General features: G+C 42.9%; 1 protein-coding gene across 5 annotated transcripts in view; it reads right to left on the reverse strand.

Moving 5' to 3' along the window:
• Positions 1–18,248: 18,248 nt before the first annotated feature.
• The window catches only part of zufsp (zinc finger containing ubiquitin peptidase 1), a 42,055-nt gene continuing 32,833 nt past the window's right edge, over positions 18,249–27,470 (reverse strand). For all 5 annotated transcript variants that reach the window (XM_072499458.1, XM_072499453.1, XM_072499457.1 and 2 more), the window contains exons 8-10: positions 27,069–27,232; positions 25,036–25,250; positions 18,249–18,922 (exon numbers count right to left, since the gene is read on the reverse strand). In XM_072499458.1, coding sequence (XP_072355559.1) covers positions 18,875–18,922; positions 25,036–25,250; positions 27,069–27,232 — 427 coding nt within the window. In that variant the 3' untranslated portion in view covers positions 18,249–18,874. The remainder of the gene's footprint in view (positions 18,923–25,035; positions 25,251–27,068; positions 27,233–27,470) is intronic.

Consider the following 27,470-nt stretch of genomic DNA (forward strand, 5'->3'; position numbering starts at 1 on the left):
CAGCAACCTTTTGTGTGGCACCTTGTCAAAGACTTTCTGGAAATCCAGATATACTACATCCATTGGCTCCCCGTTATCTACCGCACTGGTAATGTCCTCAAAAAATTCCACTAAATTAGTTAGGCACGAGCTGCCCGTATATTTCCATCCAGATGCTTCGCTATTTCTTCCTTGATGATAGATTCCAGCATCTTCCCTACTACCGAAGTTAAGCTCACTGGCCTATAATTACCCGCTTTCTGCCTACCTCCTTTTTTAAACAGTGGTGTCACGTTTGCTAATTTCCAATCCGCAGGGACCACCCCAGAGTCTAAAGAATTTTGGTAAATTATCACTAGTGCATTTGCAATTTTCCTAGCCATCTCTTTTAGCACTCTGGGATGCATTCCATCAGGGCCAGGAGACTTGTCTACCTTTAGCCATATTAGCTTGCCCATCACTACCTCCTTGGTGATAACAATCCTCTCAAGGTCCTCACCTGTCAAAGCCTCATTTCCGTCAGTCACTGGCATATTATTTGTGTCTTCCACTGTGGAGACCGACCCAAAAAACCTGTTCAGTTCCTCAGCCATTTCCTCATCTCCCATTATTAAATCTCTCTTCTCATCCTCTAAAGGACCAATATTTACCTTAGCCACTCTTTTTTGTTTTATATATTTGTAGAAACTTTTACTATCTGTTTTTATATTCTGAGCAAGTTTACTCTCATAATCTATCTTACTCTTCTTTATAGCTTTTTTAGTCGCTTTCTGTTGCCCCCTAAAGATTTCCCAGTCCTCTAGTCTCCCACTAACCTTTGCTACTTTGTATGCTTAATTAAGTCGGAACATCCTGCATCACCAGCCCCCAGACTTAACCTCATGAATACAGACAATGGGACCAGCCACTGACAAAAAGTTAGGGATAATGAGGGCAAAGCTAAGGATAATGGGACCAGCCACTGACAAGGTTGCGATAAGGGGAACTGGATATTCAAAGAAAAAAGGACAGGAGTCATGGGGTCTGATAACATCAGAAAGTCATGAATAAACCTTCAACTGCAGATTACACCATCCCACCGTGCCTGTTAACAAATGACTGGATCATGATCAGCCATGCTGGTTGGTTAGTCATCTGAAGAAGTGTACAAATGATGAGGTTTCCTTTTGTTCTTTGGAGAGAGCTTGGATTAGATGGAGGCTCGCTCCCCGCTGGCGTAACAAATGAACTGTTTTGACTTTTGGAACAGACCTGAGTGCTGAGTGATGACATAGAACATAGAACAGTACAGCACAGTACAGGCCCTTCAGCCCACAATGTTGTGCTGACCATTTATCCTAACCTAAGATCAACCTAACCTAAGATCAACCTAACCTACACCCCTTCAATTTACTGCTGTCCATGTGCCTGTCCAGGGATCGCTTAAATGTCCCTAATGACTCTGACTCCACCACCTCCGCTGGCAGTGCATTCCACGCACCCGCCACTCTCTGTATAAAGAACCTACCTCTGACATCTCCCCTATACCTTCCTCCAATCACCTTAAAATTATGTCCCCTTGTGATAGCCATTTCCGTCCTGGGGAAATGTCTCTGGTGATCCACTCGATCCATGCCTCTCATCACATTGTACACCTCTATCAAGTCACCTCTCTTCCTTCTTCGCTCCAGTGGGAAAAGCCCTAGCTCCCTCAACCTTTCTTCATAAGACATGCCCTCCAATCCAGACAGCAACTTGGTCATTTTCCTCTGCGCCCGCTCCAAAGCATCCACATCCTTCCTATAAGCAGGCGACCAGAACTGGGCACAATATTCCAAGTGTGGTCTAACCAGGGTTTTATAAAGCTGCAGCAAAACCTCGCGCCTCTTAAAGTCAATCTCCCTGTTAATGAAAACCAACACACCATACGCCTTCTTAACAACCCTAACAACCTGGGTGGCAACTTTGAGGGATCTGTGTACGTGGACCCCAAGATCCTTCTGTTCCTCCACACTTCCAAGAATCCTGCCTTTAAACCTGTATTCAGCATTCAAATTTGACCTTCCAAAATGAATACTTCACATTTATCTATGTTGAACTCAATCTGCCACTTCTCAGCCCAGCTCTGCATCCTGTCAATGTCCTCTTGTAACCTGCAACAGCCCTCGACACTATCGACAACTCCACCAACCTTTGTGTCATCGGCAAACTGACTAACCCACCCTTTCACTTCCACATCCAAGTCATTTATAAAAACCACAAAGAGCAGAGGTCCCAGAACAGATCCCTGCAGGACATCACTGGTCACCGATCTCCAAGCAAAATACTTTCCATCCACTACTATTCGCTGTCTTCTTTCGGCCAGCCAATTCTGTATCCAGACAGCCACATATCCCTTTATCCCATGCCCTCTAATTTTCTGACTGAGCCTACCATGGTGAACCTAATCACATGCCTTACTGAAATCCATATCCACTGCCCGACCTTCATCAATGTGTCTCGTCACATCTTCAAAGAATTTAATGAGGCTCGTGAGGCATGACCTGCCCCTCACAAAGCCATGCTGACTATCTTTAATCAAACTATGTTTTTCTAAATAATTATAAATCCTATCTCTCAGAATCCTTCCCAGTATTTTGCTCACCACCAAACATAAGACTGACTGGTCTGTAATTCCCAGGGATTTCCCTATTCCCTTTCGTGAACGGGAACAACATTTGCCTCCCTCCAATCATCCGGTCCTACTCCAATGGAGAGTGAGGAAGCAAAGATCATCGCCAACGGCGCAGCAATCTTCTCCCTCGCTTCCCGTAGGAATCTTGGATATATCCCGTCAGGCCCAGGGGACTTATCTATCCTTTTCAAAATTTCCAGCACATCCTCCTTCTTAATATAAACCTGTTCAAGCCAATTAATCTGGTTCATGCTGTTCTCTCGAGCAACAAGGTCCCTTTCTCTAGTGAATACTGAAGCAAAATATTCATTCAGATTCTTTCAGATTCATAGACACTAACAGAATGGCGTAGTCAGCAGGATTCGATCGATCATTCTAAATCAACGGAATACGGGGTGAGTACGTTTCCTCACAATAAGTATTTTAAAATTTACCCCGGGACCATGTGGTGTTCAGCGACCGACGAATTCCAAACCTGTGAACAGGGTCTGACCAACAGTCAAATGGTGGTAGGTAGTTCGTTCAGAGACGTGGGTGTTGTCAGTCATTGCTTAAAGTTTTAAGATATTTATCATTGATTTGTGCGAAGAGTGACAGACTTGTGACCCGACAGCAGCACTTGGGCAGCACAGTTGCACTGTGGCTTCACAGCGCCAGGGTCCTAGGTTTGATTCCCCGCTGGGTCACTGTCTGTGCGGAGTCTGCACGTTCTCCCCGTGTCTGCATGGGTTTCCTTTGGGTGTTCCAGTTTCCTCCCACAGTCCAAAGATGTGCAGGTTAGGTGGAATGGCCATGCTAATTACCCTTAGTGACCAAAAAGGTTAGGAGGGGTTGTTGGGTAATGGGGATAGGGTTGAAGTGAGGGCTTAAGTGGATCGGTGCCGACTTGATGGGTCGAATGGCCTCCTTCTGCACTGTATGTTCTATGTTCTATGACAGTCGGCCGAGGGCGTTCTACTACAAGCTGCGCTGGAGTTAAAGCGGACCTCTGAGAGTAGATTACCAAACGGTTCTAATCCGACCCAAGTTTAGCCAGTAAAAAAGAAAGCAGAGCTCAAATGGGGACAGGAGTGGTTCCCCCATGTGCCATTTGGCCACCAGAACAAACGTTTATCAATGAGTAAATCCGATTTGAACTTTATTGAGTGGTGAGGTTTCCAGCGAGGGGGCGCACCAAATTCTCACAAAGTTTAGATCTTCAATCACCATTTAGATAGAATAGACAAGTCAAAGGAAAAAGAAAAATCAAATAAAGCTAAATCCAAAAAGACAGACCTCGGATTCATTGAGGAATGAGGAGGGGAAGGAACAGTTTTCCTCACCCAGCAGCATTGCAACCCAATTGATAAACTGAGGAAGCCGGGTGGATTTCAATAGATACTCCGCTGCTGGGCTGGAAAGCTCAATAAGCTTTTTCAGAAATATCTGAGGATGATATCCGCAGCTGACCCCCCACCCCCACCCCTCCCCCGCCCAAACCCATAAAAAGGGAGTAAAGTAAATAGAAGATTAAGGTTAAAAACGTAACAAATGGGTTCCTGTCTGAAAAGAAATTCAGGTTGTTTCAAATTGGCAAGATTGGATTTGAGTTCGAGATTAAGTCATTCAAGTCGTCCAGGCCAGATAAACTCGGCAGTAATCCAATTCATTTGAGTTTTTTAAAAAAACTAGTAAGATTTCTTTCAAACACTGGTTAAGTAGCGAACAATGGGACTTGAAATCAGTTTAAAGAACAAGAAAGAAATTTGAGTAAAATTAAAGGAAAAAGTCTTTAAATTAAGTGAAGGGCCGCAATGGCATGCCAAGTTTCTCTGCCCACTCTCCACCCTTTAGGACAATAGGAAACTTAACCATTGCAACAGACAGGTGATTTGTTTTAAATTGCGCAAAAAATTGCGTATCTATGATTATATATCAGTTTATGTTAATTTATATGGGGTTTAATCGTGAATTTATGGGAGTTCAACAAGACCACTTAAACGTGAAAATTTTAAGCAGGATCTGGAGAAATTTGGTACTAATGTAAGAATCTCATTGTGTTTGGGCGAGAATGCATTTGAAATTTTAAATCCACAAAGAATAGCTCATGCCTCGAAAATCAATCATTGGAAATTGACTTAAATGGAGCAAAATAAATAAAATAAATTGAAGTTTTATCATGAAGGAGAATGCAGAACCTTGCTTAGTATTTCAATCAGACAATTGTGAATTTGGTGTCTCTTTAAGATCTGTAGCCGTGAGAGAAAATTCCAGGCTGTGAGAATCTGTTTCTCATTTGTTTTATGTGGGTGTTCATACATTTGCGTTATCGTGTTTTGGACTACATTTGCTAATGTTTATCTTTCTGGGAAAGTAACCGTGAGTTTCTAATTAAAGACCCTTTGGGAGTTTAAGACAGAAGCTTCAAGGGCTCTTATGTAATTTGTTTTGGTCAAAGCACTGAAGTACTATGTTCCTCTGTTTGAGTATGGGTGATCGTTGTGTGTCATGTGATACTGTCATTTTTGAGGTCATCGTTTAAATGATTTGAGTCAAACAGCTAACAATGGGAAATGCAATTAACAAATTTTTCTTTTCAAAGGTTATTATCCATGTTTACTGACAAATCCAGGGTATTTTTGATAAACATGAGGAATTTTAATCAGGATACAAATTCACGCACGTAAGCATAAGATCATATTATTTTGATAGGGTTCATTGGAATTTGGGATAGTTGAAATGGATGTGACCAATCCGGTGTTGGATTAGTCCAAGGTTAAAACTTCCCTGACACAATTGCCGGAATGTTGAAGGAATAATTCTGAGATTGCAGAAAGAAGTATAAAGGAGAGATCGGTAAATAAAATAGCTCCATAATCATGTTTCTTGTTAAAACAAAAGAAGGGTGATGACAAAATGATGTCTGGTTGTGAACTCCACCCCTTTTCAAACCAGCAGAGAATTAACCCTTGCTTGTGAACAGCTGAAGATGTATTTTTAATTAGGAATTACAAACCTTAAGTTTTGAATTGTCAGATATATTCAGATTAGTTAACCCACTCTGTCCCAAGCAGAATGGATCTTTTGTGTTTTGCTTTACAAGTAACTGCAAGTGGATAGTTGGGGAGAGGATATGGGTTATATTGAGGTGATTACCGAAACCGGCACAAGCCCGTCAGGGTCGGGTTCAAGTGCAACAGAATCAGGCATGCAACCTCGAGAAAACTAGATATGAAAAGGTTGTAAAATATGAGAACTACTAACACCTGAATAACGGATGTGTTCAGCCCATACAGGAGAAGTTTTATATGGACAAAACCTAACACCTGGTGATAACCAGGACCCTTTCCTTTAAATCTTCAGATTAAACATTCAAAAGGATGGAACAATAGTGGCTGCTTCAGCTGTGGGGACTCGTGATGGCTCTCGAGACCTCAAAACAATTACAAGGACATAAGAGCGCAGGAACATCTCCGAATTTGCAACAGACACAGGATGAACATAGCTGCATGAACTATGGGTCTTTATATAATTTTATTGGCGGGATATGTATCTCAGCAGCCAGAGACTGGAACAATGATAGAACTTATTTTAATGCGTGGCTGCAGGTACATTCGGAAAAAGACAGCATATGCATAGGTTGGATGCACTTCCAGGATAATCTGGGAACACCGCACAGGGCGCCATGCAGCAGCACCCCCTACAGGGCGCCATACAGCAATCCCACATATAAAAGGGGTGGGAATATGTGGTTATTATGAGGAGGTGGGAGCAGTTGCTTTATCCCAATATGTTTTCCTTCCCCTCCGACGCTCCCGAACAAATCCACACCCTGCCTAAGGAATGGTTATGCCATACGACCACTGAGGGACCAGAGAACAGGATTGTTCTTGTTAACAAGGGGAAGATAATGTATGAGAATGTTAGGCACAAGATTGTGCCTGTACTGATCAATATTGTGCGGGTTCAGATGCCAGGATATTGTTCAGAAGAAGAAAGTGTGTAGTGTTTTAAATAAGGTTGTAATGAAGCAAGCTGCTGATGCCATGGATACCAGTAGTGTTCGAGGACAGGACAAGCTACACAGGATAAGAAAGGGCATTGTCAATGATGGGGTGACAGGATTTAACACAGGAACTTCTATGGTAATCTCACTAGACATACAAGGACTAAAAGGTGGAGCAATTTAAAGGAATAATGAAAGAATTGGAGAGAGCAGAGAGAAGTCAGGAAGATCAGGCCAGTCGGGGGAAGAGGGCATGGGCATACAATTGCATGGGATAATAGCAGTGGCGGACCTACATTTTTGGGGCCCTGAAGCTTGAACTGTAATGGGGGCCCCTTCGCAGCCAGCAACGAGGTCTGGGTAACCACTGTTATCTTCTTCAACGGGGTTGTTCCACGACAGATCACCACAAATTTAAAAAAAATTTAACCACTACATCTCAGATTTTGATTAAAATTGCTGTACTGGATTATCTCACATGTCAAAGTCACTGGTGTGAATAAAAATATCCTATGCCTTATATTTTTCGATTATGGGGGGGATGAAAATTAGGGAAATGTTATATACATGCACGATGCATCATAGAATAATGAAATGAAACGTAGAAAAGATCACAGTCAATATAATCTTTTATTTTAGACACCAATGAAAATACATACAACATGAAGCACATTTAAAAAAATACTCTTTTTTCTGTTTTTTCTAGCAACATATTCACATACAGTTTTGTCACATGAGAGCGTCCTTGCAATATCATTTTCTAGAGACAATATGCATAAAGAATTTAAGCGCTCTTCAGTCAAGGTAGACCAAAATTTGTTCTTTATAAAGGATAGCTTTGAAAAATTCCTTTCTGCTTCACAGCTCATGATAGGCATTGTCAAGTACAGCTTAAGCGCAGCAGTAATATTGGGGAACACTTCAATTAGGTGTTGCTCACAAATAAGCTGAAGAACTTCTGCCCAATGCATTTTAGATGGCGTGTTTTCTTCTGTGTTCTGGGATTTCCTAAGGTGCAAATATTCTTTGAACTGATAACACTCGTTTACTAATTTGTGATCAATATCATCTTTGTAATATGATATTATAAGTTTAATACTGTCCTCATCAATTTCAGAATTGTTCACCAATTCTGAGAGGAACTTGAACCTTTTTGCAATCTGCTCATATGGGTCAATCCCCTTGCGTAACTGGATTGTCAAGCAGTCATAGAGTTGATATAGAACTTATCTCCTAAATTTGTCAGCTCCTCTCAAAGAAGCAATACCACTTGTTCCATCTGAAAATGTCCTTGTAACAATGCGTTTGGAAGCATCAGAATAACTTGAGGTGATATCTTCACACAAACCTTTGCTTCTGATTCATAGTGTGCAATCCTATCGGCTGAATTTTCTCCGAGTTCTTTAACAAACGAAAGTAAAGATGACAGCAGAAGATAACCTTCAAATACATCAAAACCAGGGGTTTGGGGTTTCTTACTTATTTTGTTGAAATGCTCCAGCACTTCTTTCCAAACGACTGTTAAAATAGCATATTCCAGCTTTACCAACTTGTGGTATAAATTCTTTGCATCTCGTTTACATTCAGGCTTCTCTTCTGAGTCTTCAAAAATATGTTTGAGAGTTTGTAAAATATCCATATATCCATTTTTTATTGCCTGGACTGCTTCATAGTGTGCAGACCATCTAGTTACACTTAAGTTCTTCAGAGAAAAATGTAGATTGCCCTGTGTGTTTAAAATCTCCCATCTTCGTGGAGATCCAGAAAAGAAAACATACAGCTCATGCAAAATGCCAAAATAGTCAACAACCTCAGGTACAGTAGATACTGCCTTTTCTCCAAAAAGGTTAAGTGAATGGGCTGCACATGGTACATAGTCTGCAAAGCTGTTAATGTTTTTAAAGAGTGCTTGCAGCCCTTTCTCCGAGCCCTTCATGTTAGATGCATTATCGTAGGACTGACCACAAATATTTTCAAGTGAAAGCTTATGTTCACCCAGGACTTGTTGTATTTTGTTGAACAAGGTTGTGGATGAATGGTTTTCTATTGGTATAAATGTGAAAAATCTCTCACAGGGTTTTCCATTATAGCAGTATCGAACCACAATTACGAGCTGGTCAACATATGTCAGGTCAGGCGTAGAGTCAACAATAATAGAGTAGTATTTGGTGTCTAGGTTGTTGATTTGATTCACAATTTCATCTTGTACATGTTTTCCCATGATTCCTATCAAGTCTTCATACACGGGTTTGGATAGGTAAGTAGCATTTACTTTTTCATTTTTACATTTCTCGAGATGTTCATGTAAAAATGGGTCGAACTCTGCAATAAGTTCAATGGTCCCCATGAAGGTTCCATTATTTGGTGAGCCCCACTTCTCCTCATGACCACTCAATGCCAAACCTCTTTCACTTAAAAACTTTATAACAGCTACAACTCTTTTCAGTACTTCAAAATAGTACTGTATGGTTTTTCTCATCTGTTATTCAAGTTGCTGATCCACAGTATTTTTATTTTACTTTCTTGTTATCCAACACAACATCGCCCTCTTATGTTCCATGCTGTCTTCATGATTCTCCAGAGTTCTGAGTACATTCATCCAGTCAGAAAACCCACCTGTTGTAAGTGATGTTTAGCATTTAGAAAAGAGTTTGCAAACAAAACAGAATATACAGCCTTTGCTCTTTGAGTAAACTAACCAGGATCTCATCACAGACTGGCCATTTTTCAATCTTTTTTCGAAATATTTGTTTGAGAAACTTCTGTTTTGCTCCTTGTAAACCCTGCTTGATTCGGTATATACATCATCTGGTTTTTTATTTTGAAAAAAACCTATGTCTTGCATTAAACAATTCTGTATGAAATCATTATCAACTGTGATGGGCCAGTTTTCGAGGTCACTATATTCTTTGAAATCACTGAATTTGCTTCCTGTTTCATGTTCCTGCTCAGTCTCTGCTTGTTCCGCGGTACTTTCATGGTGACCACTGTGATCGTCATCTGTATCAAAAGCGTCAACAATGGGTTGAATATTGCTAGAAAGAGCTCCCACGGTTTGTGCACTGTCACTGGCTTCAATGGTGTTTGCTTGGCTTGTTTCAACTGTAGGTGTTGACAAACTTGACATTGCAAAATAGTTTGTTCGTTTTTGACATTTAGAAATTTTGTCAGATCGCTTTTCATTGAGTTTGCGTTTTTGGTATCCACTTAAATACTTTCGTGAACTCATTGTTATTCCTCGAGGATCTTGACCTCTGTTAGGAAGGGGAAAAAATTACATTAGCCACAGCAGAACAGCCAACTTACTGTGACACTCCACCTTTACAACATTGGTTCTACTGACTCTCAAACTTTGGGATTGTTGAAATATATACAACAAAAAATTAATCAATTTGAGTCGTGCGACTATTGTTGCATGCTTTGAAAGGAAAACATTTTAGTTCTACTTTCTGAGAAAGGTATTTAAAAAAAAACACTTCTCAGAAAGTAAAGCGCCATTTAAAAAAAAATTATAATAAATAAGCTAAATAGGCTAAACTAGGCTATGTTCAAGCTAGCCGATGCTGGGCTAGACTAAGTTAGGCAAGACTAGTCCACCAAAACTCATAGGCTAAGGTAATGTAACACAATTTTACCATTATTTGAACACTTTTCATAATAAACACCTGTAATTTAACACAAATTCACCCTTTTATTACTTTTTCATAATTACTTGTAATATAGTATTAGCCTAGGCTATGTGGTCGTAGCCTACCTTCCGTTCACCTCTTCATAAAAACAATAGGCTTAGGCTAATCGAACACTATTTCACCTTAATTACTTACCTTACTTTTCTAACTATAATATTTATTTTTGAGTAGGGGTAATTAAGATATTGTATCCTTATGAACACTTTATTGAAAAAAATTCTTGTCTAGATCGCTATCACGAGTGCTATCACGTTGAAAATTCATGTTAGCATTGTGATTGCCTTTTCAACGGCTCCTCTTTTCTGATACGACACATCATCTACTGTTTGTATTTCTGTCATAAATGCTCATAGTGTTTTAAATTATTTATAATTATTTTATATTAAATATATTTAGAATGAAACATCCTTAATTTGAATGTTTTTTCATTTACGGCTAGCCTACATGATACTTTAATAACCTTTTAATTTTTATTTTAACTATTATTTTGTATAGAATTACACTATATTATTAATATTATTGTTTTTTAAAAAACCCTTCTCATACAGTAGACCCAAAATTTTTAAGCAATGTGGACTAAAGTCGCTTCTGGGGCCCCTCCGGGATTAGGGGCCCTGAAGCTTGAGCTTCATTAATTCATAGTAGATCCAACCCTGGATAATAGTGTTAGAGGCCCATGCTAAGACACAACAATCTCATTGACCAAGAAAGGAGGGATGTTGGAAGGCTCCGGCAGGAGCAGCTCTGTCACGCATATGGCTTATGGATGGTGGGCCAACTAAGGCACAACCTTAATCAGATCCAAAGGGGAGAGGTGCCTTATTGGATAGACAGCCCACAACTGGCTAAGCTAGCCAGACAACAAGGGACGTTGGACAACTGTGGTCTGAAGGAACTAACCAGAGTATACTCAGCAATCCCCGATTGCAAAATGGATGATATAATGGGGGTAGGGGTGGTCCTGATGATCCTTATCATACCAGGCTCAGAGCCATTCCCTCCCTTCCACTGGAGTACACTGGAATCATACGGGCTAACACTTCCCGCCAGTACTATCTCACCGAGACCTCTGCTTTACGCAGGAATAATACATTAAATGGGATCTCCCTCATGGGCTGTAAACAGAAAGGGGACAATATGGTGTGCCCCCATCTGGTGGGACAGGGAGAGTTGGACGAATGTGGGTTTAACAGAGCTCATGGTTGTGTCTTAGAGATTACACCTGCCCCCATGCACTTTGCCAGGGCAGCTTACGGAGGAAAGGAAAAATACTCCGTCTCCTCCACCAAGAGCTCTGACCATTATCATAACCTGCAATGCCCAAACTTTCAGCCAGAATTCTGCTTAACACCTTCGCAACCAGTCACCATAGGGCAGGCCAGAAACAGTCACATCAGGTGCAGGGGGACCGAGATTATCAACGTCATAGATCTGCTACATGATTACTTACGAGGAATCAAAACAGGCCCTCATCCCACACTTAGCTGAGGTGTTAAAGAAATTACCACTTGGGGTTGGCCATTCAGTTAGAAAGATTAACATTTTGGAGGAAGAAACTGACAAGGAGCTACAATATCAGAGTTGGTGGGAGAAGGTCTGGAACTGGGAGATGAATATGAACATCATCCCTGGATTAGGATAATATCTCACACACTAGTAGGAGTACACTCAATCTTTGCATTGGCCTGGGGCATAGCGGCCTGCACCGTGAACGACAAAAGGAGGTAAAAACTATAATTGAAGCCAGGAAGATGTTTCGTATGAGAGGAACAATCTAATTTGGAACACATCAATTTGATTTAGATGACCGGAGTTCCTGAAGTCGCATTGCCAGCACAAAAGACAAGGAATATCGAGTGAATAAAATAGATCAATGAACATTAACAAATTTGGTTAAAGGTGTACTATACCCACTCCCCTTACCGAAGGGGGGATTCACAGTAAGACGTCTTAGAACACCAGGTTAAAGTCCAACAGGTTTGTTTCGAATCACTAGCTTTTGGAGCACGGCTCCTTCCTCAGGTGAATGAAGAGGTAGGTTCCAGAAACACATATATAGACAAAAGTCAAAGATGCAAGACAATGAGAGTCTTTGCAGGTAATTAAGTCTTTACAGTCCAGACAGAGCAACTGGAGAGAGGAATAATCACAGGTTAAAGAGGTGTGAATTGTCTCAAGCCAGGACAGTTGGTAGGATTTCGCAATCCCAGGCCAGATGGTGGGGAGTCAATCTAATGCAACATGAATCCAAGGTCCAAGGTCCCGGTTGAGGTCGTACTCGTGTGTGCGGAAAGTGGCTATACATTTCTGCTCGCCGATTCTGCATTGTTGCGTGTCCTGAAGGCCGCCTTGGAGAACGCTTACCCGAAGATCAGAGGCTGAATGCCCTTGACTGAAGTGTCCCCTGACTGGAAGGGAACATTCCTGCCTGGCGATTGTCGTGCGATGTCCGTTCACCGTTGTCACATCGTCTGCATGGTCTACGGAACATCCTTTCCTGCAGCGTATGAGGTAGACGACGTTGGCCAAGTCACATGAGTATGTACCACATACCTGGTGGGTGGTGTTCTCACGTGTAATGGTGGTACTCATGTTGATGATCTGGCACGTCTTGCACAGATTGCCATGGCAGAGTTGTGTAGTGTCGTGGTCGCTGTTCTGAAGGCTGGGTAGTTTGCTGCAAACAATTGCCTGTTTGAGGTTGCACGGTTGTTTAAAGGCAAGTAGTGGGGATCAGGGGATAACCTTGGCAAGATGTTCGTCTTCATTGATGACGTGTTGAAGGCTGCGAAGAAGGTGTCATAGTTTCTCCGCTCCGGGAAAGTACTGGACCACGAAGGGTACTCTGTCGGTTGTGTCCCGTGTTTGTCTTCTGAGGAGGTTGGTGCGCTTTTTTGCTGTGGTGCGTTGCAACTGTCGATCGATGAGTCGAGTGCCATATCCCATTCATACGAGGGCATCCTTCAGTGTCTGTAGATGTCTGTTACGCTCCTCCTCATCTGAGCAGATCCTGTGTATCCGGAGGGTTTGTCCATAGGGGTGGCTTCTTTAATGTGATTAGGGTGGAAGTGGAACATCGTAAGGTTATCTATGGGCTTGCAGTAAAGCGAAGTCCTGAGGGGACCGTCCTTGATGGAGACGAGTGTGTCCATGGTGAGTCTGATGGTGGGATGGAACTTATTGATGTCATCGTGTAGTCGTTTCAGTGATTCTTCGCCATGGGTCCAAAGGAAAAGAATGTAATTAATGTACCTGGTGTATAGCGTCGGTTGAAGGTCCTGTGCGGTGAGGAGGTCTTGTTCAAACTTGTGCATGAAGGTGTTGGCATATTGAGGTGTGAATTTGGTCCCCATGGCTGTTCCATTTGTCTGGATGAAGAACATGTTGTCGAATATGAAGACGTTGTGATCCAAAATGAAACGGATGAGTTGCAGAATTGCGTCTGGAGATTGGCAGTTGTCGGTGTTGAGTACTGAGGCTGTTGCAGCAATACCGTCATCATGGGGGATGCTGGTGTAGAGTGTCGAGATGTCCATTGTGATGAGGAATGTTCCTGGTTCAACTGGTCCATCGTATCGAGCTGGGCGTTCCTTTTACGATGGGTTTCAAGATGCCCTCGATGTAGCCAGAGAGGTTCTCACACAGGGTCCCTTTGCCTGAAACGATAGGACGGCCTGGTGTGTTGGCCTTGTGTATTTCCAGAGATCTCCAATGAGAGCACGTAGGGTGCTCTGAAGGTCTGGATCCAAGGTCTTGATCAGTCCTGGGGTTTGAAGACAATGTTGTGGTTGGTCTTGAGAGCACGGATGGTGTTACGTTGTGCTTGGGTGACGTTCAGGGCTGTCTTGTGAATACGACTGATGAATCTGGCGTTGACGCGACTCCTGACGGCTTGAGCAGACATGTCGAGTCTAGGGCAGCGGCCTTCCGGAGGGGTCTAATCGACTCTTTCCTCTTCGGTTGCCGTACCACAGATCTCTCGTTCTGCTGTTCTGGTTTATTAGTTGTCACAATGGGTTCACTGTCGGCCTCTTGGGGTCTGTGGAAGAACTCCCGGAGCCTCATTTGCCTGATGAATTCCTCCGTGTCTGCCGCAGACTGATGAGGTCCATTTTGGTTGTGGTGCAGAAATTGAGCCCTCTGCTGAGGACTTTGATTTTGTCTGGTTGAAGTCCGACAAATTGACACTAGATTTCCCTATATTGGAAAGGGGGGATTGTTTGAGGGCACTTCCCAGGCAGAGGCACCTGCGTACTTAATATGTCACAAATACAAATATGTTTAATGTCTGTAGCAAACATCAAGAAGCAATGTATGCTCTCAAGTTAAAACAACATACCCAAAGCATGGTGGGACTTGACCACATTTTGACTTGACCACATTCTTTGGGAAAAAAAGATCCACACTGAGTCAGACAGAAACAGCCTGTTAAGTCAGAACATCCTGTATCACCAACCCCCAGACTTATCCTCATGAATACAGACAAAAGAAAAAAGAAAAAGAACAAAGAAAAGTACAGCACAGGAACAGGCCCTTCGGCCTTCCAAGCCTGCGCCGACCATGCTGCCCGTCTAAACTAAAATCTTCTACACTTCCTGGGTCCGTATCCCTCTATTCCCATCCTATTCATGTATTTGTCAAGCTGCCCCTTAAACATCACTATCGTCCCTGCTTCCACCACCTCCTCCAGCAGCGAGTTCCAGGCACCACAATCCTCAGTGTTAAAAACTTGCCTCATACATCTCCTCTAAACCTTGCCCCTCACACCTTAAACCTATGCCCCCTCGTAATTGACCCCTCTACCCTGGGAAAAATCCTCTGACTATCCACTCTGTCTATGCTCCTCATAATTTTGTTATGAAACATACCAGAAACATACCTCTTCATTCACCTAAGGAGCAGCACTCCAAAAGCGTGATATCGAAACAAACCTGTTGGACTTTAACCTGGTGTTGTAAGACTTCTTACTGTGCTCACCCCAGTCCGACGCCGGCATCTCCACATCATGGCTACCTGCATCAATCATTTTTGTGACCTCCTCAAAAAACTCTTATCAAGTTAGTGAGACACGACCTCCCGTTCACAAAACCATGCTGCCTCTCGGTAATACAAATTGGGACAATGGGACCAGCCACTGACAAAGTTAAGGATAATGAGGGCAAAGTTAAGGATAATGGGACCAGCCACTGATAAGATTATGATAAGGGGAAATGGATGTGCAAAGAAACAAGGACAAGAGACATGGGGTCCGACAACATCAGCAAGTCATGAATAAACCTTCAACTCAGATTACACCATCCCACCGTGCCTGTTAACAAATGATTGGATCATGATCAGCCATGCTGGGCTGTTACTTATCTGAAGTGTATAAATGATGATGTTTCCCTTTTGTTCTTTGGAGAGAACTTGGGCTTAGCCAGCCATTCGCTCCCTGCTGGAGCAACAAATAAACCTTTTTGACTTCTGGAACAGAACTGAGTACAGAGTGATTCTTTCAGATTCATCAATGCTAACATGAGGGATATACACAGATCATTGAAGGCAGGGAAGTTTGGAAAAAATTAGAAATAAGACATATAGTGTCCTGGGTTTTATAAATAGAGGGAGTACAAAAAGCAAGGAGGCTGTGGTGAATCTTTATAAAACATTGGGATATTGTGTCCGATTCTGGGCAGCACCACACTTTTCGATGATGTTCAAACATACACTTGATAATAAATCTCTTTAATTTGTGTGTCTGCATTTGCCAAAGAAGGGATAATTAAACTTGTTTAATAGGTGGCAAACATCCATACAGAATTGTTTCAGTAGGAGCATCCTGAAGTGAGAGGGAGCCCATATCCTTTAAGTGAAGATGATGGGTTGGATTCTCCCACCCTCCACACTGGAATCGCGGCCGGCGCGGTGGTGGAGAATAGCCGTTCACGCCAGAAATCCAGCACGACGGCGCTTCCGCGATTCTCGGCGGACCCACCAGTCATGCGCGCACGCAGTCGAGGGCCGTTGGAAGAGGCCCCCACGACGATTCTCCGAGTTCACGCTGGTGTGGTTCACATCATGTACCACCCTGCGGGAGCTCAGACCAACGGCCGCGGTGGCAGTCCTGGTGGGGTGCGGGGAATCTCACTCGGGGTGGGGGGGGGGGGGAAGAGGGGCCTCAGCGGTGGCCAAGCCAGCGATCGGGGGCCACCGATCGACGGGCCATCGAGATCTGTGGGGGGGGGGGCGGGACACCCTACCTTCCTCCGCGCGGGCCCGCTGTGTGAGTCCGCCATGTCAGCGGCGCCCGAGCCGAAGTGGGCTGCCGCGCACATGTGCAGATCTGCTTACGGCCGCCATACGTACATGCGGCCACTCAGTCTGGACAGCAGGGCCTCACAGACAGCCAGAGCTGCGGGACTCATGCCGGGGCCCAGCCAGCCCCCTGGGAAACGGAGAATCACCCCGGACTGCGGGCGTGGGGACTTAGTCCCCAAAAGGGAGAATCCCGCCCATTATACCCATGAACCAGATGCCAGCTAAGAAATGGAACAAGTTTAATTCAATAAAAATTACTTTTCATTCAATGAAAAAGCATCAAATGAAGAAAGGCAAAGAAATCACAGAGTACTTATCTGACCAGTTGATAGTTGCAATTTATGTAAAAGGAGTGCCAACTGAAAATTTTCAGTGAGCAGAATTAATGCAGTTGAACTATGTGGCCCAGATTTTAATTATTGATGTGGGTGGCTGAAGTCAGGAAATTCCCTGGATTGCTGCCAACTTTGCTAGAAAGGCCCCTGAATGGATGAACTTCGGTCTGAGGGGGTAGTGGTGGTGAGTGCGGGATAAAATCAGGCCTGCCACCTGGAGATCAGACCCCTGGAGGAGAGATCAGAGGTTAAAACTCAACCTTGGGCGTTTGTGCCAGTGTTTCTTTACAATTTAGGCCCTTTATCCCTCACACCCACCACTACCCCCATCCCCTCTGCATGTCATCTCATGTAACCCACCCACTCTATACACGCTCCATGCATACTCAGATTGTAGGAGTCATTTTAAGATTAAATAAAGCTCCAATAATGTTACACTGTCTTCACTATACAAAAAATACTCAATCATGAAAGTTCAGTCAAACCTTTTAGATCTCAAGTGGTTAATATCTTGGCAAAAACAAACTTCTATTCATCTGTTTTTTTAAATTTAGAGCACCCAATTAATTTTTTCGAATTAAGGGGCAATTTAGCGTGGCCAATCCACCTAGCCTGCACATCTTTGGGTTGTGGGGCCGAAACCCACGCAAACACAGGGAGAATGTGCAAACTCCAGAAGGACAGTGACCCAGAGTCGGGATCGAACCTGGAACCTCGACGCCGAGAGGCAGCAGTGCTAACCACTGTGCTGCCCAACTTCTATTAATAATCCCACATCAGATAGTCTATTCTTTGATAGCATCTTTGAGCTGTCAAATAAACTATGAACTCAGAACCCTTCCTATTGAGGTAATTCTAACTTTGGTAAATATGGCAAGTATTCATAGGAGCCCCATTTTGGAAACTGCTAGACGAGTTTAAAAAAAAATCAAACAGCAGGATGTTTTATTTTTAAAGGGCTGGGGATTTAACTAACTTCAGATCATGACAGTTATACAGATCTTATCCACTCTTCAACAGCCTTTACATCCACTCCATAATGTATGGCTCCCACACGGTATTAAGACCCTCGCAACAGGCAAAATGGGGTCTGTTTCAACTCAGCAGGGAACCACGCTCTTCCTCCCCCACTAGCAAAATTTGGATTAGTCGGAAACAGGGGACTTGCATTTCCAGGCACAGCCTACCATTTGGAAGTTCCTGGAAGGCTCCATGAAAATCTGGACCCATGTGTCTACATGTAGAAGATCAGACTTAATTCAAACTGTATGGTTGTTGCAAAGATAATAACAAATTCAAATACACAGGTGTAAATCTAAAGTGTTTATTTGTCTGCTATACAGACGCAATTAAAATATTAAATAACTTTCCAGTTACTGGACCATATTTTCAAGTTTACATCTTTGTAATGATATGCAATGCATGTACAAAAAGTACAAAACATACACAAGCAAACCTGAAGTATTCATTAGTGGATCTATTTACAGTTTCACCATGCAAGTCCCAATTTTCTAAAGGTTAACAGACTGGTTCTATATGCATAAAAGAACACTGATAAGTATCACCAAAGTTTCCAGTACAGAACAATGCAAGACTTATATCAGGTCAGTAAAAATAAGTAAATTTGAACTGCACTCTTCAAACTTTCAAGATGCTGAGATATGCTCATCAGTTAAGAGAGAGATACAACTTGTCACAGACAGTTGCAGCCCACTTTAGCAAATATGATTAAGACTGCCATTGTTTGACCTAATATGTTATGAGGAACCAATGTCAAGTTAAAATATCCAAGGTCTTATATTAAACACCATTTATGTAATTCCAAGATCAAAGGAAAAATATGTATAAATTGAAATTTCCGCTTGACCTAAGCAAAGGTGTATGTGAAGGAGATCTTGCATATCTTGCATGGTGAATCCAAATATGAAGAATTTCATTACGGCACCTTTTCTGCTGTCAGCACTGCAGATGCATGCTTCCGAGTCTGGAAGAAAATAGATATAGCAAATATTATTATGAATCAATGGTAGGTTTCAAACAGTTATGCAATTATTCCAATTTGAAAGCAAGATTATACTTTTGACTAGGTTTTGATTATAACTTCCATCGTTAGAATGATTATGCACACAACTATTAAAATAGAGCACTTCCCCAGATATATCTGCTGTGCTGCTTTCTCTTCAACCATATATTTGAAATTAAGGGCTAGGATTCCAGCAGAGAAGGGAGTAGCATGTCAGAAAAATCAAAGGGAATAGTTCAAACATGTGAAGGTCAACGTTGTTGCAAGAAGGCACCTAAGGCAGTTCCAGCAAGTAATAATTGGAGAGGTTGATGGTAATCTTGGGTTTTTGACAGAAACTTCATTCCATTGCATTGCTGATTGCACCTCCCTTAGAAACAAGTTTTTTCAGCTCTAAACAGATTATTCATAACTTTAGCTTCCTTCTAGAGCTCAAGATGAATTTCAAATTTTTAATCCAGTAAAGAAAGCCTTGTGTTTATATAATGCTTTTCATGGGCACTTTGCACCAATGAAATAATCTTTGAAGTAGTCTCTGTTGTAATGTAGGAAATGTGGTAGCTAATTTGCACTCAGCAAACTCAGCAATATAAGGTCCAGATAATCCATTTGTGTTATGTTGATTGAGGGGTAAATATTGCCCGGGACAACTCATGGTGGGAAGTCAGACTTGGGGGAGTGATCGAGCCCGGTTGGATTGGAGTGGGGAGAATACGGTGGGTGGTAGGGTGCTGAGTTGTATAGGGGGGGGGGGGGGGGGGGGGAGGGAGGAGCTAGGGATGCTCCGTGCAGTATTTGGTCTGTGTCTTTAAAATAATTACACTGAAGTTAAAGTACTATTATTTCTTATAATTATTTCAGGTAAATATAGAAAACAGGAGCAGGAAGTGGTAATTTGGTCCTTTGAGCCTGCTCCGCCATTCAATATCCTCCAGCTCAGTTCCCGCTTTCGCTCCATATCCTTTGATCCATTTCGCCCAAGAGCTACATTTAACTCCTTCTTGAAAAAAATATGTTTTACCTCAACTGCTCCCTGTTGCAGTGAATTCCACAGACTTACCACCCTCTGGGTGAAAGAATTTCTCCTCAACTCAGTCCTAAATGGTTTACCCTGTATCCTTAAACCATGACTCCTAGTTCTGGACACCCCCATTATTGGGAATATCCTTCTTGCATCTACCATGTCTTGTTAGACTTTTATGGATTTCTATCAGATTTCCTCCCCATTCTCCTAAACTCCAGCAAATATAATCCTAAAGAGTTCAATTTCTCCTCATATGTCACTCCTGCCATCCCAGGAATCAATCTGGTAAGCATTCTCTGCACTCGCTCCTTGAGAAGAACATCCTTCCTCAGATAACAAGACCAAAACTGCCCACCATTTTCCAGGTGTGGCCTCACCAGGGCCCTTTATGATTGCAAAAATACATTCCTGCTCTTTATACAGTCAGTTTTTTTTAAAATTTAGAGTACCCACTTCATTTTTCTCAATTAAGGGGCAATTTAGTGTGGCTAATCCACCTACCCTGCACATCTTTGGGTTGTGGGAGCGAAACCCACGCAAACATGGGGAGAATGTGCAAACTCCACATGGACAGTAACCCAGAGCCAGGATCGAACCTGGGACCTCAGCGCTGTGAGACAGTAGCACTAACCGCTGCGCCACCGTGCTGCCCTTAGTCAGTTTTCTACGTTCCCCGCACGGTTACTCTCGTATTCTATTTTCCAATTCTTAATCAATCCCTTTGTCCTCCTTTGCTGAATTCTAAACTGCTCCCGAATTTACAGTGCAGGAGGCCATTCGGCCCATCGAGTCTGCACTGGCTCTTGGAAAGAGCACCCTACCCAAGGTCAACACCTCCACCCTATTCCCATAACCCAGTAACCCTACCCAACACTAAGGCCAATTTATCATGGCCAATCCACCTAACCTGCACATCTTTGGACTGTGGGAGGAAACCGGAGCACCCGGAGGAAACCCATGTACACATGGGGAGGATGTGCAGACTCCGCACAGACAGTGACTCAAGCCGGAATCGAACATGGGACCCTGGAGCTGTGAAGCAATTGTGCTATCCACAATGCTACCGTGCTGCCCCTTAGGTCTGCCGTTTTTCTGGCCAATTTCTATGCCTGTTTCTTGGATCTAATACTATCTTTGATTTCCCTTGGAAGCCATGGTTTGGCCACCTTTCCCGTTTTAGTTTTACTTTTGGACCAGAAAATTGTTGCAATCTACCCACGTGCTCTTTGAATGTTTGCCTTTGCCTATCCACTGTCTTCCCTTTAAGTAATGTTTCCCAATCCATCAGAGTCAACGTGCGGCTGATACCATTCTAGTTTCCTTTATTAAGAGTCAGAACCTAGTCACTCCATCTTGATGAAAAATTCTATCATATTATGGTTGATCACCACCAAGAGGTCTCGCACAACTAGATGGCCAATCATTCCTTTCTCATTGTACAATGCGCAATCTCGGATGGCCTGTTTGCAAGTTGGTTCCTCGACATATTGGTCTAGAAAACCAGCCGTATACACTTCAGGACTTCCTCCTCTACGTTATTGTGATTAATTTGATTTGCCCAATCTATATGCAAATTAAAGTAACCCATAATTATAAATGTTCCTTTAATGTATGCATCTCTAATTTCCTGTTTAATGCCATTCCCATCATCAACACTGCAGTTTAGGGGTCGATATACAATCTCCCATTAACGTTTTTGCCCCTTAGTATTTGTCAGCTCAACCCATACAGATTCCACATCGTCAGAGCTAATAGCCAATAGCTCACCATTGCAGTAATTTCCTCTTTAACTAGCAATGTAACTCCATCGCCTTTTCCTTCTTGTCTGTCCTTCCTGAATACCCCTCATGTTCAGTTCCCATCCTTGGTTACACTGCAGCCATGTCTCTGCAATACAATATATCATACACGTCTACAACTATTTGCCGATTAATTCATCCACTTTATTGCAAATGCTCCGTGCACTAAGGCACAAAGCCTCAAGGCTCGTCTTTTTAACATTACTTGTGCCGTTCCCACTATTTTTCACTGTGGCCCTGTTTGATTCTGCCCATTGATTCCAATGCCTATCACTTATCTTAGTCCCTTTCTGCCTTCCTTTTCTTAGTTCTTTTTTTTGCAAAATATTTTTTTCTCCATTTTCACCAGAATTTACACCCCACCCACAAGCGGTAAATGGTAACAAATACAAAGTCAATTTCCTTATCAACAACAATCCCATCCTCCCACCACCCCAAGCAACGACCCACCTAACAATAGAAGCATCAAATAAAACAAACCCTCGCACGGTGGGACAAACAAAGGAGAAATAAAAGAAAAAGGATTTAGGAATCGCCTATGGTCACCATTAACCTATAGAGTCCCTCTTCCTCCCCCGAACATTCAATGCCATCCAATCCCCGAAAGAGTACAGTAAATGACACCCATGCATTGCAAGCCCCCCCCCCCCCCCCCCGCCCCCCACGACTCTTCCCCTCCACTTCCTCTTACCAAACCCCTCCCCCAACCTCTGTTCCTTCCCCCCCATCTTTCCACCCCAGCTAGACTCATCGGGATTTATTCTACCAGGCTCCGATGGCCACAGCCCCTCCCCCCACCTCACTCCCGTTCACTGGCCAGCGTGGAGGCCTGCGCCCGGGTCGCTTTCCCCCTTGCCTGGCCCCAGGAAAGCCAAGAAATCACCTTCAGCACACAAACCCCGCATACACACCAAAGCCCCACAGAACCATCATTGCAAGTGAAAGTCCCATCTCTTCCCTTATCCAAATATATACAACGTTGGCTCATTTAGCACATACACCCGCCGCAGTGAAAAAAATACAGCTACATGAGGCTGCATCAGTACATGCCCACTTCTCAATTCAGTCACAGTCCTTCTGCCTTCGCAAACTCCTCCGCTGCTTCCGCCGTCCCGAAATAAAAGTCCTTGGATTTGTAGGTCACCCTCAACTTAGCTGGGTATACTATGCCGCACTGCACCTTACTGATGTACAGTGCCTTCTTCACCCAGCTGAAGGCAGCCTGCCTCCTCACCAGCTCCACCGTAAAGTCCTGATATATGCGTATACCAGCTCCAGCCCACTGCACCACCCGCTTCTGCTTTGCCCAGCACAGGACCTTCTCCTTCACACTTACCTACGAAAACACAGAGTCACTACTCTTGGCGGCTCACTCTCCTTTGGTACAGGCCTCCACGACCGATGAGCCCGATCCAGTTCATATCGGGAGGGATCATCATCCTCCCCCAATAACTTCGCCAACATCGTGGCAAAATACTCAGTCGGCCTCGGGCTTCCACTCCTTCGGGAAGACCCACATTCCTTAGATTCTGTCGTTTGGATCTGTTTTCCAAGTCGTCCATTTTGGCTCGCAGACCTTTGTTGATCTCTATCACCTTCCGCATCTCCTTCCCCATCGAAGTAATTTGATCACTGTGCTGCAATAATGTCTCTTCCACTTCCTTCAGCGCCTCGCTTTGCTCCCGCACCTCCGCCACTGCGCACAATACCACCACCCTCACCGGGGCAATCGCCTCCTCCACCAGCACTTTCAATACCGCCCCCATCTCCTGCCTCATCGCCTCCATGTGTTTTGTGAACTGCCTTTCGAGTTCCGCGGCCATCACCGTAGTAATTTCTTCAGCCGTGGACAATACGGCCTCCCCTGGTGCCCCAGCCTCCATTTATCTTGCCGTCCCCGCGGTGACCTTTCCACTCCCCGACGGACTTTCAGCTACGTTTTTACATGGCCGTTTTTTAACTTGTTTTTTACATCTCCCTTCACTGTGCCTTCTCCCTGCTTTTGCCGCCTGTTACCCCTGGGACCAGACGTGAGACCCTGAAAATGCCATTCCCGAACGGGCGCCCTCCAATGTGCAGCTGCCTCCCGCCCGCCGTCATCGGAAGTCAGCCCTTTTCTTAGTTCTTGATTTCCCCTCCTTGCATAGGTTCCCATCCCCCTTCAATTTTAGTTTACACCCCTCCCCCCAACCCCCAAATACAGGATCTCAGTCTGTACTGGTCCCACCTCCCCCAGAATCAATCCCAATGTCTCAGGAATTTGAAAGCCTTCCCCTCACACTATCTCTTCAGCCACGTATTCATTTGCTATATCCTGCTGTTTCTACTCTGACTAGCACGTGGCACTGTTAGTAATTCTGAGACCACTACCTTTGAGGTCCTACTTTTCAACTTACTTCCTAATTCCCTATATTCTACTTTCAGGACCTCAACCGTTTCTTACCTATGTCATTTGCACCAATGTGTACCACGACCACTGACTGTTCACTGGAGTCTCGTTTGCAGCCACAGAAATGCCTATCTATTTCCCTATAACAATTGCATTCCCACATTTTTTACTCCTCCCCTGTGTAGCAGAGTCAACCACGGTGCAACAAATTTGGCTGTTGCTGCTTTCCCCGGAGTGGCCACTCCCCTCAACAGCATCCAGAGTAACTATGGGCGTGATTCTCCCAAAAGGAAACAAAGTCCCCTAGTGAGCGCGTTTAGCTGCGATTTCCCGGCACTCGCAATGCCGAGAAACACATGGTTATTCAACGCGACTCACATTGAATAAGGGGCCTGAACGATTATTGGACTTTTAATTCCAGACTTATATTAAATTCAAATTTCGCCATCTGCCATGGTGGAATTTGAACACCACTGCCTCCTCATGTCACAAGAGACAAAGATGGGTCCAGGAGAAGTGTTTATAGCAATAGCAGAATCATTCCAAAAGCCGCGGTACCAGAAAAAAAAACAAGTACAATTATGGTGATCTAAAATTGTCAAACTCAATGTTGAATCCAGAAGGCTGTATGTGCCTAATCAAAAGATATGGTGCTGTCCTTGTACTTCTGTTGAGCTTCATTAGAACAGAAAGGAGACCATGGACAAAGGAGCCAGAGTGGGAGTGGGACAGAGAACTAAAATGACAGGAGAGTGGAAGCACAAGGTCATGGTTAAAGAGCGATTGGAGATTTCATTACAAATATCTAAGTTTTGACTTGTTGAATAGAACATGCTCAGTTTTTAAAAAAAAGTCCACTTACATTTTTCTCTTCCATTGTTAGGAGACCATTTACTGCCACTATCTGATACTGTTTATGTTTCATACTTCCAATAAACCTACGAATCATTTTCAAACTGACACCAGTCATATCACGGCGCAAAAGTTTCTGCATTTCATGGTTGCCAGGATCAAAAACCAAAAGGCAAAGTGTTCCATTGTTCCTTTCTTCTATGCCGATAACAGTTCGGCTGTGACCTGAAGTTTCAAAAATATACAAATTATTTTATTTCAAAATAGGTTTCTGATAAACCAACTCTAAATAAAAGCCCTTCAGCAATGGGCTCAAGTTTTTAAATATTGAGCTCTTGTTCATCTGCCTATTTAATTCAATGTTCTTTATTGAACTACATTTTATTTTAGCTGTTACTTTTCCTTATTATTATTTCTAAGCATTTATTTACCTTTGACATGTAAGATGAGCTTCAAATTATCCATAATTTATGATTTAATCCAAATGTTACCAGCCAGTGGGCTGCCAGGCAGAATAGATAAATGACAGACAAAATACAAAGATGAAAAATTAAATGCTTCCTTCGGAGCTGAGGGGCAGAGAGAGTTATCAATGTAAATGCAGACTATATCATAACATTATGAAGGTTTAGGAGAGTGTATGTATCCTGATGCCTTGCAGTCAAATAACTGTATTCGAAAAAAATATAAATGCAGTTTATTGTTTCTAAGTACTGTACCCTTCTCATGCTAAGTTTTGTTATTTTGGTTTATTGTTCTTGCAAATAACAAGTTTATTTTGTTTAACCATTACACATTAGTATGACAGCACAACACTGGTTACCTTACGTAAGAGATAAGTAATCTCTCATGTGATCTTCCATAGATTATTTATTGTAATGAGGGATTTACTGTTAATTGTGGGAATACGGCCCAATGCACAACATATACAAGTTTGCAGATTTCATATTATTGTATCCTTGGCCAGGTTAGGGAAACTATCTATTTGCCATTTTTGCAAGATAGAAATGTTGGGAGAAAGCCTGAAATGTAACAATCACTGAACCATGAACCATCAATGGCTGGAAAAACAGTCAGAATCTTTAGGAATAAACCATTTAATCAATAACAGGTTGAGCAACCCTTATCCGAAATCTGAGAAATTCCGAAATATGTACTTTTTTTTTTTGAGCGCTGATGCGACGTGACGAGTGGGAAATTCGACAAGGCCCTGGGAAGGTTCCTGCGGACCTCAATGCGCCAGATGCACATTATATTCTGAAATTTGATACACATTCGTCCCCAAGCATTTTGGATAAGGGATGCTCAACCTGTAGATAATCTGAATGGCTGGCTAAGGCTCAAATGTACTTAAAGATGATGAACGCTACATTCAGTGGTCATTATAGATATTTACGCAACATGCCAGCAAAGATTCAAGATAAAATTATGGTTCTCATCGTGCATGTTTTCTCACAATCCTATTCATATTGTTACGTATTCGTATAAAGTATAGGAAAACATACAGAAAGCAGTGATTCCAATGCATAGGCCATGATTTCCTGTATTACCTGCTATAAAAGTTGAACCGTCTTTATCGGTGACGGTGCCACAAATTGTTTTACATATTGTCAAGGCTCATGTAAACAGTGGACAAAATGTTCTTCCATTACTTCTAAAGCTTTAAACATGGATAGCTATATAGAACATATATTTGGTAATAACCTATAATAATACATACAAGCAACTATAACATACTTTGTTTTCCTGCACCTATTCCATCCACAGAATCTTCTGGGGAGAGATCTTCCATACCCACATTTCCCTTTCCTTGGAGTGCTTCTATACCCAAATTCCTCCGGGGTAGAAGGAGCAACAACCTAGTCTTCCTACAACATAGACCCATATGAATGTAAAAAAAAACTGTACTTTCCTTGCTTCTCCCTGCACAGCAAGTACACACCACTGTGGACAATATTAAATACATAATCACATAATTTTAGGTCAGCTGAGAATCAGTGAAAAGAAGTTGGAAACACTAGAAATCACATTTGTATTTTTTACCGTGATGCTGTAGATAGATTGGTGGCTTGTTTGTCCATACAACCCTGGGTTGTAACCGTGGCCCTGCATCCTTGCCTGAAGAATAGAATTGTCTTAGCCACTCAAACAACCGAGGATGTGTGTCTGATGGTCCAGTCGGATGGTGAAAATCAACGATTTGACACCTGAAATACACAGGATTAGTTTAGACGAAAAATGTTTGATAGTTACAATTATCAGCAGCAAGATGTATTCCTCGGTTTTCTATTTGAGGTTACTCTCAGATCAGTCAATCTTATTAAATGGTGGAGCAGGCTTGAGGGGCCGAATGCCTAATCCTGCTCTTTGTTCATATGTAAAGCAACCCAAATAATTTTCAGGCAGGAATAAGTACAGCATTGGCATTGATACAGCAAGATCATG

The sequence above is a fragment of the Scyliorhinus torazame genome, chromosome 4, assembly GCF_047496885.1.
Source record: "Scyliorhinus torazame isolate Kashiwa2021f chromosome 4, sScyTor2.1, whole genome shotgun sequence".
Classification (NCBI taxonomy): Eukaryota; Metazoa; Chordata; class Chondrichthyes; order Carcharhiniformes; family Scyliorhinidae; genus Scyliorhinus; species Scyliorhinus torazame.